Source organism: Ursus maritimus, unplaced genomic scaffold, assembly GCF_017311325.1.
Source record: "Ursus maritimus isolate PB19 unplaced genomic scaffold, ASM1731132v1 scaffold_17, whole genome shotgun sequence".
In the NCBI taxonomy this organism is placed as follows: domain Eukaryota; kingdom Metazoa; phylum Chordata; class Mammalia; order Carnivora; family Ursidae; genus Ursus; species Ursus maritimus.
The window spans coordinates 48,699,647-48,712,368 of NW_024424119.1; the positions used below are offsets into that span (position 1 = coordinate 48,699,647).

The 12,722-nt window shown below is 41.5% G+C and overlaps 1 protein-coding gene across 2 annotated transcripts in view; it reads right to left on the reverse strand.

The window, feature by feature from the left end:
* Positions 1 to 398: 398 nt before the first annotated feature.
* The window catches only part of LOC103670335 (spermatid perinuclear RNA binding protein), a 127,109-nt gene continuing 114,785 nt past the window's right edge, over positions 399 to 12,722 (reverse strand). Inside the window, exons 16-18 of one of the 2 annotated variants that reach the window (XM_008698785.2) lie at positions 11,913 to 12,036; positions 7,321 to 7,365; positions 399 to 1,396 (exon numbers count right to left, since the gene is read on the reverse strand). In XM_008698785.2, coding sequence (XP_008697007.1) covers positions 1,392 to 1,396; positions 7,321 to 7,365; positions 11,913 to 12,036 — 174 coding nt within the window. In that variant the 3' untranslated portion in view covers positions 399 to 1,391. Of the gene's footprint in view, positions 1,397 to 3,781; positions 4,744 to 7,320; positions 7,366 to 11,912; positions 12,037 to 12,722 lie in introns of those variants that run through there. The other variant, XM_040631854.1, reaches the window with a different exon arrangement.

Consider the following 12,722-nt stretch of genomic DNA (forward strand, 5'->3'; position numbering starts at 1 on the left):
ATAATTTATAAATAAACTACTAACCAAGTTAATTATGTTTTGACACTGCCAATGCATCATCTGTCTCCCAACCTAGGAGACTGATAATCAGCCCCATTCCACCAACAAGGAGACTCTCCGACTTGAAACGTTTTCACTGGGCAGAGCCTCTGTTTTGCTAGTACCCAGAGAAGGGCCTGGCACGTAATGGGCACTCGGCTGCTCGACGAGGACTGGAATGTACGTAGTACTAGTCCGCTAGACCTCATACAACCTTCTATAGATGCCAAAGCCACATTCGACGTACACACAGATTCTGTATGGGAAAAAACGTTGTTCCAGCAACCTTCAAAGTTAGTAATAACAAGAAAACTGCTACTTAGAGACATGTAAAACATAAAATTCATTTTAATCTCTATATATCAAATACGGCCTCAGCAAAAACCATCTAGCACACGTGAAATGTATTTATGGGACACACTAAACGGAGCCTAACCCTCACATCTTCTACACCAACTCCATGATGGCTGAGTAAGGTGGAAATCAGTCATCTAGCTACTAACCTGGAAAAGACATGAATTGCCTTAAGTCTATTTGGTCTCTGCAGACTGGATATTTACCATTCTGAGTCTTGCCAAAGTTGGTTCTGCAAATAGTTAGCTTAACTCAGTCAACTACATATTTTTCCATAGTTACCTCAGTATTTTGGTTTGGTTTTTTTCATTTTCTATTGCTTTTTCTTTTTATGGCTTCTTGCTGCTGTTGTATTAGGGCATACAACACAGATCAGAGATTTTCATTTCTCAGAGAAGTTTCTCTCCTTGAGAAATTGGCACTTTGATCCTCTGTTTGTGCAACGGCTACATAGAAATGGATCCTACCGGCATTGTTACCAATCTTGCTGCTTATGAAATTCCAGCACTTTGGCCAAAAGGGTGCCCTGACGTTAAAGTCTTTTTAGGTGAACTCGTCCCACCACCAAATTCTTTTATTAAAACAGGTCCGTGTGTGTAATTCACATATATGTAATATCATAAGTTTCTACACACATATACACATTTAACTCGTAAAAGTGAAATGTCTCTTTTGAATAAAAAGTAATTACAAGGGTATTAAAACAAATGCTGAAAATAACTATTTTACATTTAGATCATAAAAATTTTAAAGGTAATATGATGACATAAGACCTAAGAGATCAAATACATCCTGTATGATTGTCATATATGCACGTTGTGTTCATTGACTTTTATTTTTCTCTTTAATCAGAAAATAAAAGAGCTTACCTTTGTTTACTGAGACCACAGCTTACAGTCACTAGATCTCAGCCTATTTTATACAAGTGATATGGCTACGAAGGTCCGAGGAGAACGAGAATAAAGTGAGATAAACGTGCTGAAAACTGCTTAAAAGTATTAACCTGAAATACACAGAGGGTCCAACACCAGTTTTAAAAAATACATTAACGAGGTATTCCCAGCTCTTCAATTAATAACGGTGACTGACTGATTCATGATTTTCACACATTCACCCGAATTTTAAAAAAAGAAGGAAAAGCTAATAGCAGAAAAATCTATCAGTGGTTTGTTCCCAGGTTAGCGGTTTCAGAGAGACTACAAGCGCCTCGGGACTCCTCGCTGCAGGCACCGTGTGCTGCATCAGTCAGCATGAGGTATGGTGGGAATCTACTGGACCAATGACCTTGCACAAGAGACGGGGTGCTCCTGCAGCCGGAAGAGACCGGGGCTGCAGGCCACATCCCCGGCTGGGCACCAGCCCCCATGCAAAGAATATGGCTTCAAGGAGGACCCCTATCTCTGAGAAATTATGATAGCGCTAACTGACGCAGTCGGAAATGCAACTACCCAAATTAGGTGCCACACGAGTTTAAAAACTGTCAGGAGACAGCACAGCTCACACGGAGTCGAAGTTCTACACTGGTCTGTAAACTCCCTGACGAGAGACTACGCTAGGAGGGCTTAAGTACAGATATTGCTAGATTTCCAAAGGAAAAGTTTTAAAACAGACACCGTGGCTTTGAATAAAGTATTGCTCTTCTTTAAAATGCTCAGTCATTGCTTTCCAAAAGAAGGTGTCAGAGTGGTGTATCTGAAAGCTGGAAAGCCTCAGGGGGTCACAATGCTCTTAAGACCAAGACAGAAATTGCCATTTCAAGCCAGACAACCTGATGGTTCTAGAAGTCAGAGAAGAAATCTTGAGGGCCCAAGTGAATAATAAGTGGCGCGACGCTCAGAGGCTGGCAATAGGGGCTGTCAATGAAAAAACCGCCTACAGTGGAGAAAAGAGCAGAGAAGCAACACTTGGTGTTAATGTCACAGAATTTGGTGAAGCCAAGAGCTTCATTTATATTTCTCTGCTCTTTCAGCTGTAAGTGGAATTTTCATTACAAAATGGAGGGGTGGGGAAGGCAGAAGGGGGGGAGGGGGACACTTAATTCATTACAAAATTTCAACAGTTGAACTTGCATGGTTACCACTTCTAACAAAGGACTGACAGCTCAATTATTTTAAGTAAAGCAGAGAAATGTAAAAGTTTGCAGCAACTGGGCGGGTTTACAACATGGTTAGTAACTTCCAACAAACAACAAAATTAAAAAAAAAAAAAAGACTTGGTAGAAACCATTTGAAATGACTGCCATCATGTTGGAAAACAGCACAGCTCCCTTTTCACCATCATAGAGGGGTTAAATTATGAAGCTGAGTCAGCTACTTCAAAATAATTTTCTAAAGAGAAATCTCCAGAGAGATTCCAACTTGGAATGCAAATTTGACCATCAATTTCAAATAACAATCCGGCTGCAGCTGCCAATTAATAGTATTCCAAACACAGAGAGGACTATTGTAAATATTGAATTAATAAGAACTGGACACTACTAGCCATGCTTTTTCTTCTCAGTGATGGCTCTGTTTCATCCATAGGTCAGCAAAATGAATCAATGAAACATGAAAACTCCCAGCTGCAATGGGCCCTCGGGTTTATGTCTAGCCACTAATGCACAGGATGAGAATGGTAAGTTCACAGCTATTTCTAGCAAGTGACGAGGTTTTATTAAAGTATCACCCACCACTAATAAAGACTAAAGGTCAAGGAGCAGAAGGAACAAGCTACTGTGTAATAAAGCCACATCTAAGAAGAGACACTAACGTTTGTTTTAAATTGCCCATCTCATTCTCATTTAGTGGTCCCAAGGAAATCTGGTACATAAATTTGCTATATTTTGTGAAGCCCATTCTCAACGATGGGCACTACTGGGCTCTGAGAAACAGAATTTAAGAGGGAAGAGGGAAGCTAATTCGTACTAAAAACAGACATTTTTAAGACACAGCAACTTAGAAATCTCAGCACAGGACCACACCGGTGCCTTCATGGGGGTGAGTACCTTAATGAAACCATTACCTTCTAGTAACATCATAGGCTCTCCAAACAAGGCGAGAATGCAGGGGAAGGCTCAAGTCTGCACCCTTTACAGGACAGCACAATGTTACCGACTGATCATTTTTCACCAGCTTACTCAGATAAATTTTAAGAAAAACTTAAAAATAAATGCTGACCCATGGCTGAAACCTGTCACTTTTCACAGCAGCACTCAACAAGAACTGGGACAATCGAAGAGCAAGTTTTTATGGGGACCCTGTTGCTGCTTTAGATTCTGATGTAATTGAAGAGGAAAAGAGACCTTTCAATGAATCCCAGAAAAATCGCTAATCTTATATCTGCATGAAAAAAGCCAGGGAAGTGAACACAGTATCTTACAGAGTGAAGAAGGCCACAAGAACAAGAGAGGGTGATTGATCGATTAATTTATTCTCTTTTAAAACTTGGAAATTAGGAAACTAAAATAATCACATTCCTCCTTCCCCATCGCTGGGTAGTGCCATCATTTTAAGAAGCAATGCTCGGATAACAGAATATACCTTTTTCATGGGGATGCCCTTGTCCAGCAGTACAAAGGGCTTACAAAGTAAGTAGACTGGCTCAAACTAACAATTGCCTTTGCTTTGTTTTAGCAATTTCCTTACAAATGAATGGGTTTCTAGGGCTAAGTTATTATTAGTTTTCAATTCCTTGTAATTTGATACCAAAACATATCAAAAATAATAAGCTAAAACAATATTCAAACCCATATTTTATTGGCTTTAATTACACACTTCAGTATTTACAAAGTTAAAGTTTAAATGAAAAGTCTCTACTGTATTAAAAAAAATAACTACAGCCCGAATTCAAGTGCCCTGGGGCGAATACATATCAATCAGAGCTAAGACTCAGTGACTGCATCAGGAACCAGGCAGCACTCTGTGTTACAGCAAAGCGGTTTATTTGTGGTCAGTGTTTGAGACTCTATACATCCTTCACAAATTTAATTTTACATAATCTGATACTCCTCTTAAACTTTGAACTGCTAGACTTATTTCCCTAGAACAGAAGGGCTGGTATAAGTTATTTTCCGGAAATGAGGTACCGTTTCACAGAACTAGTTTCTTTTTTGTTTGTTTTCAAGTTTTAGAGAACTAAATTTGCATTTGTTAAAATCAAAAAGTAGGAAAGATGTTCTTTACAAATAATTTTGATCAAGTATGTGTTCAAAGAAAGCAGGATAAAAAGGCTTTTTCTCTAACATTCTGTATTGTACTGTATTTGTTGTTCAATAGGAATTAGCTTCTGTCATTTGCTAAAAGAATGAGTAGTGGGGAACAGGATATGTTGGGAATTTCATAACGGGCAACAGAACCATTCTCTTGGGTAAACCTACAGAGAAAAGAAACGGAGAGGACTCCAAATAAGTTTAATAATCCAATAAAAATTTCAGGTAAAAAAATATCTTACAGTAATGATCATTAACCTTTTCCAGATTAGTCAGTCAACATGAACCATTTTGGAGGAGACCCACAAACCTCTTACAGATCTCCTATTTTGAAATTGCTAATATTTTGATAATTAGTATTTTCCACTCAAAATTAAGATGGCTGTATCACAGGAAGAATGATATTCAGAAAGCAATTTCATTTGTGTTAGCGGCCATGAATTCTAAAGATCAAAAGCAATGCTATTAATATTCTAAAGGGATTCTAGAAATCCATAATCGTTCTCAATTTGGCACATCGCATATTGTAGGAGAAACAGGGATGACTGTCAAGACTCAAAGCACAGCTTTCTGTGCAGGCCTCAGCTCCCCAGAAAGACAGCTCCAACTGGAGTCATGACCAGGTGTTTATCTTCTTCACAGCTACGGCCGGTATTGGCATGGCAAATCTGGAAAGATTAACTCCTTTCTTAATTTTGTAATAAATGAGTTCTTGTGGCCTCACAAACTTCTGCATACTCAAGCGTGATTTGAAATCTGCTCCTATCTCTATTCTAGTATTTAACCTACGGAGAAATCACAAAGCAGCAACAGCAGGTATTCAAGAGCACCCGATGATCAGAGGGAATTTACCCCACATGCAACAGCTTTACAAAGGCCAAAAGACATATTTACCTTACAGCCAAAATAAAGCATTGTTTTAGTAGGGTGGCATCACAGTAACATTTAAAAACCAAATCTTTTATGTGAAAAATGGGGGCATCAAATTTCACCAGCTTTGGAAGTCAGTTATATGGCACATGGAGGAGAGGAGCCTTCTGAAGTGGGGGCTCAGAGGCCGCGGGGTGAAAGGATAATGTTAGAGGAAAGGGAGGAACAAGAGAGAAAATTAAAAAGACTGAGGAAAAACATGAATGCAGCTTAAAGCCTAGACATACCCGTGTTTTAAAGAGAAAAATTCAGCTCTAGAAAACCTGTACTAAAGACCGTGGGACTTACAGTGTCTAAAAGAAAGACCCAGAATTAACCACCTGCCCCAGCAGGCAGATGCTCTGGCGCTCACACAGGACACACCACAATGGGACTAGTGAGTCAAAAGGTATTTGGATCAACTGCCCAGACCTAATTCACAGGAGGGATGAGGTGGTCAGGGTATCCAGAAGCTGGCTGCATGGTAAAAGCAAACGGCCAAAACAAAAGGAGCTAGAGAATTCGAATTTAGAAGAAATTCTGGGTGAAAACATTCTCTCAAATGAGTTCTCAATTCCTCATCACCCCACATCTGGGGATCTGGGGAATCTGGGGAAGCCCTGACCAAACCTGAGCGTTCCAGAGGAGACATTCAGTCAAGGATGAAACCCCAGACTTGGCACTTTGCCCGTGGAGAAGACTCACCCCAAATGTTTGACCCTTGCAGCTTCTCCACATCTTTCCAGTCTATCTTAATGGGGAGAGTGGTCAAACTGTTCATTTTCTACTTATTTTTAACAGTTATGAAATCAAGTGAAGCTTCCACTTAGCGGTGTCTTAAGGACCCGTCATTTTCATCTGAACAAAAATGGAAAAGCTGATGCATGGAGAGAGAAAGCATAATGAAGGGTCCCGAGGCTTGTGTGGAGGACTTACACCACAAGCAGCGGGACATTCAAGGTCCTTCCCCACTGTGCACGTGCGCGCCCAGCCCAGGGTCGCACTGATACGCACTCGCACAGGCACACGCACACGCTCACTCTCGTGCACACACACGCTCTCTTCTTCTCTCAATGGCAAACATCCCGTAGAGGCTGACCTGTAACATGTAGCGCCTGAGTTAGGGAAAATGTCTAAGAGAGCATATCACTGACTCCAAACCTACTGCCTCCATTGCCACATAAACCTCATTCAAAAGTTATCCAAAGGGCCACTGAGGTTCATTTCTGCATATGCTTTTATTTTTTATTTTTGGAGGGAGAGGAGACACTCCTATGATTTTTTAACATGTACCGCAGACTTTCTGTGGGAAGCACTTCAGTGACACTGCCGGTGACACCCCATCACCACGCGAGGGCCCATTTATCCCACCTCTAAAGCAAAATTTATGGAAAAGGATGATGGCTACAAATTTGAAGTGAACATTTCCTAACCCTAACTCAAGTCACCAGACGGTTTCAAGCCAGAAACTTCAATGCAGCCATGTAACCGGCGAGCAGTCAAGCTGGAAACCGGGTATGGCCCTTCAGTAGCCTTTGAATGGAGTATAAGTTGGCTGTAAGAAGAACTACTTATATTTAATTTCAATATGGTCAGAAACAGGCAATTAGAACAAGCAGTCCTTCAACCAGGCAAAGCAGAGAGAAGAGCAACTCCAACCAAACCAAGAACCACAAGGTTGTGGCGTTTTCAAAGGGAATTTAAGTTGGGTCACTAGAATGAATAGGTCTGAGATCCTCCAATTCATTTAAAGAAACCCTGGATACAAACTGTGCTTTAGTTTGCTGTGACAGCATTGCTAAGAGGAGAGATCAGAAAGATGGTGTACATACCATAGGCAGGGGCAGCTGTGCTGTAACCATACGGAGCTCCATAGCCTAGCGCAAAGAAGAAGAAAGCAGATCAGTCCAGAACAAAGGGCGACCAATCGGTACTGGTCCAATTCACAAGTACTGCCTGACCCAGCACCTTGGGCTCTGAGGACTTCTTTCAGATGCTGGACAAATGAGAACTATTCCCAGAATGGTCGAACCTTCCATTCCTGCTTAGCATGGAAGCTTTTCCCCATGACCTACAAGGTTCTCCTGACCCACCAGAATATCCTGTCTTTCTCCGTGCACTTAACAACACTGTATTACAATTATCGACTCCTTGTCTGTGTCCCCTACTAGAGTGACAGACACCAAGTCTTAGACATTTTTTGTATCACCTCAACTTGGCAGAAGGTCTGGCACATAGTAACCACTCACTGAATATAATTTGTTGAACAAATTTGTCTCCTCTCCCTAAACTCAGAATCGCTCAAGTTACCAATTTCTTTAAAGCTGGAAAGCAGAACTTTCCAGGTCTCTTCAGAAAGCAGTGATAGGACAGGCTGAAGCCTCAAGTGCTGCTCAAGTGGGCATGTGGATGGGCTGTGGGCTCGGGACAAGGTCCAGGTCTCCTGGTATCTGAATTCCCGGCCCAGTATGTGTTGGCAAGACTGACACGAGCCTCTGGTGCCTGTGAAAAAAGGCTCATATTGTCAATAAAAACAAGTCTGAAGAACAGAGAAGTATTTGAGCTAATTTGTTCTGGCACTGGTTTCTCATACGTCCTTAAACGTTTAACTTCTGGGTTGCCTTTTCATGCCTGTAATATGAGAAACCTTCCAAGCTACTTTATAATAGTGTTGTAGGGATTAGAAATACTGTGCTAACAGAATCCACAATCTTAAATCTTTCAATAAAACAACTTTAAAAATATAAATACTAAATTGCAGATAAATCTTTAGGGAAAACTGGGTTCTAAAAATAGAACAGGAGCGCCTGGGTGGCACAGCAGTTAAGCGTCTGCCTTCGGCTCAGGGCGTGATCCCGGCGTTATGGGATCGAGCCCCACATCAGGCTCCTCCGCTGTGAGCCTGCTTCTTCCTCTCCCACTCCCCCTGCTTGTGTTCCCTCTCTCGCTGGCTGTCTCTATCTCTGTCGAATAAATAAATAAAATCTTTAAAAAAATAAATAAATAAAATAGAACAAAATCTACATGGGCCCTTCAAACTATACCTAAAATAAATCAAGCCTTTTTAACATTACAAGACCTTTTTCTATAATCGTCATTTTTTTTTGTCCTTCTCCAGCTGCCCAACCGCAATGCATCCTGTAGATCAGGACCAAATATCACCTCCTCTGTGAAGTCTCCTGGGTTTGCTGTTTGCTCCTTTGCACACCCCTCAATGTCACAGCTTGCATCAGGGTGCACAGTGTTTATGCAAGCGTTTGTTCTGCCCCACATGACCTTCCGAGCATTCACTGGGGCAGATGTAGTCATCTTCGAATGCCCAGGTCCAAATCCCTTGCTTGAAACAAAACACTCAAATGTATGCTGAATAAGTAAACTGCTTTTAGGGACTAACAGAAACATTTCCTGAGAGATGGAAATTTTTACTTTTTAGTCTATACTTAAGTCACATAAAACTGGGGATAGCACAACGTAGCCTTAGTCTTTAGTCTTAATTGTAGTCTTTAGGGCTCCCTAAATCCTAGATTTCAAGAGGATACAATGTAACTGAAAGAAGCAGCAGGAAATATGCACTAGGAACTGAGGCCAAAAGAGAAATTAATACTTTAAAAAGTTTGCATATCAAATCTATTCCGGGACAAAGTAGCTAACTGAATGACTAAGGCTACAGTTTCAAGGGTTTTACAAAAACCTTAAAGAGAGATAAAACTACAACTACTAAGCTAGCCACAGATCAGGCTATGGGGTTTGAACCCTGACTTCCCTTTCACTAGCAAGGTGACTTTGGGCCTGTTATTTCACCGCTCTGAGCCTCACCGTCTTCTACAGTAATTGAGTTGGCAGGGGAATGTAATTAAATAATGTATGTAAAAATACTTACTACAGTCCCTGCTGCACAGAATACACTCTGCAAATGGCATATAACCTATTCATAATCTAATTGACCTAATCTGAATCTTCTCTGGGCTATAAAAGAACTTCATTTTTAAAAGCTTCACGAGACAGGCCTTTCACAGAGGTCAATGCGATGACATAAGAGGAAAGCTACTATAGAGCGAATGAGCCTGGCACCAAGCAGACACACACGATGCGTCTCACAATGACTGCCACTAGCTGATGGGCGGGAGGTAAGCGTCCATGACCACGTGACCGCAGACGCTCCCAGACGGACGAAGCCCCTACTGAACATGTAATCAAAGGTAAGAAAGTTCATCTCAATAACTTGCCTATTATTAATAAAAGCTGCTTTCTTTAAATAATGATTGAATGAGGCAAAAGAATATTAAATATCAGTAGAAACAGTGAGATGCACAGAGGAGTGTCTTAACGTGGGACCTATAAACGGAATCAAACCACAATGAACCTTTTCCTCTCCCATCTCCCACCCTCCCCCTCATCCTTCAACATTCTCCGTCTTAAACCGCACAGTCACTGACCCAGTTCCTCTCATTAAAAACGCTGGGAGAAATCCTTGAAACCTCCCTCCTTTTCACTCTCCACATTAAATCCATTAATTGTGATTCTGCAGTACGTCTTCAATCTGGTCGCTTCTTGCCGCCCATCTGCTTCCCTGCACCCACTGGAGGTACCTGCACTGTCTCTGGCCTGAGCTATGAGTTTACCAGAACTTTCTAACTTGTCTTTTCACATCCACTTCTGTACCTACAATCTATTCTTCACACTGTAGACGATGATCTTTACAGAAAAGTCTGATGATGCCACTTCTCTCCTTAGAACCCTTCACGACTTCCCACTGCACTTAGCATTCTAAGGCCAAAATCCACACCTTGGCCTCGAGGACTGGGACTGAATGTCTAGCTTTAGCTCAAATCACTCCCTGTCCCTGTCATGTCTCTCCCCACTAGCCCCCATCCAACACACACAGTGCTCTCCACACTATAGACATCTGGCCTCCTCTAATCCTCCTCACCAGCCGAGTTCCCTGGCCCAGCAGCACAGGGTCTCTGCACATGCTGTTCCCTCTGTGTACAACACTCTTCCACCCCAGTCTTCTCCCAGTTAACGCCTCCTCACTCTCTAAAGCTCATGTCAAGTGTCACTTCTTTGAGGGAGGCCTTCAGGCCCCAAAGCTGAGACCCAGTTTCTCTGTTACATTCTCTCACAGAACATACCCTTGTCCTTCATCACAACCTTCTCAGTTGATAATCGTGACTATCTGATCAGCCTGTCTCACCTTTAGATCATAAGCTGCATGACAGTAAAATCCCAAAGCAAGCCCATCTTATTTCAATGAGAGAATATATTCATTATATAACACATCTTTGAGCTCTGCCCCTACTGGGATCAACTCCTACAAGTATAATTCCAAAACCACATCATCCACAGAACTTCCCAAATAGCCTATTCTAACTCTTTCTTAAAAAAGAAAGAGAGAGAGGGAGGGAGGGAGGGAGGGAGGGAGGGAGGGAGGGAGGGAGGAAACACACACATACACACCATCTAAGTGAATTTCTTAGCAATATTACAAAAAATAATGATGGGATAAGATCCAATCCTTATGACAATTTCATCTCGATCAACAATTATAAGCAGTCTACTTGCTAAGTGAAAAGTTCCATACGTTCAACATGGCAGACGACTTAACTTTAATGAGACAGCTCTACATCTACTGCTGAAATGATGTAAGTATTAGAACAGAAGGCAGAGGGAGGGCATCTTTTCCCATCTCCGTCAAGCCATGTGGTGAAATGAAAAGAATATAAACTCTAGAACTGCAAACACCTACATTCAAATTTCTGCTCTGCTGTTTGCTACATGTCTCAGACTGAGCTAGTTGCCTTCTCCCGCGAAACCTTAGTTCTCTCACCCAGGAAATGGAAATAATTTCTACTTGAGGAAACACTGTAAAGATTAAAAAACAATTAAGTGAAATCATTTATGCCAAAGTATCTGTTGTATAGTAAGCTCTGGATAAATAAGTTTTCCTTTTTTTCCCTCTTTCTGTACTTCTGTAGACCTTTGCTGGATCCCAAACACTGACTTAAAGAAACGCTACCAATGCTAGGCTTCACCCAAACGAGGGAGTCTCTTACCAGCAGTTTTCCTCTCCTGTTAGACCCAACCACCCTCTATGTCCCCGCTGAATGCACCCTGCTCACATGTCCGCACTTCTCGAACTGTGGAGTATTTGTTAGCTTCCTCATTGTCAAAATATGTCCCCTCCACCAAGTGCAATATTCCTCATCTGTCACCTCCCTCCAGGACGCCTCCAGTCACTCAGCACATTCCAGGAAAAAACCTATGACATTCTGTAGATTCTCTTCTTTTGAATTTCTGTGCACACCCATCTTACACCTGTGTTATGTTTCCAGGGACCGTGTATAACCCTGGAAAATAAAGGAGATGCTGTTCTTCAAAGTCTGGCCCAGAAGAGGCGGCAGACCTCTCACAGGCTATACTCTACCTGGAGCTATGTAGCCAGGAGCAGCTGTAGCCCCAACAAAAGCTCCCCTTGTTAGAGTTCCTCTTCCTCTGCCCCGAACAGCTTGCACTGCTGCAGACACAGCTGTATTCACAACACCCTTTGCCTGTTAAAAATAACACATTTTCGTTACTGAAAGAAATAAGAACTAACATCCCATCATCTCTCTAATGCACAACCTCTGTGAGAAACTTGAGCCTGTAGATGAGTCAATGAGTCGTCTATGACCTTGAACCTTTCATTTATCATCTGTAAAATAAAAATGACACCTACCTTACAAAGCTGTTCTGAAGAATATTCGGGCACATAAAAGTATGCAAATAACTTCTTCTTTTCACTTGAGGGTTACTCAGAAAGAGTTCATTTTCTACACACAAATTTCAGTAGTCAAATTACATCCATTACATCTTCGGCCTGACTAAAGTAATTATAGTCACTTGATACCTAGGTTCGAAATCCACTGAATTCTCCGCCCACAGACAAAAACTACCCAACAAACCACCAATAATTACCTGTGAATCTGAGTGGAGTTTAAAAAAACAAAACAAAACAAAAAACAGAACTAGGAAGGAAGACCAAAAATGAGAACTCCAGAAAGGTCATGTGATTTCTTTTGAGTCTATATCTTCTGCCATATGAGTATGTGTACACGTGTACCAATCATTAAATAAATATACCTCTAAAGTCCCCTCTTGCCCTAAAATACTGTGGGACTCTGGTAAAATCACAAATCTCTATGTCTACAGACAATAATTATACAATAAGGATAATGATAACCACTTTGTTTTACTC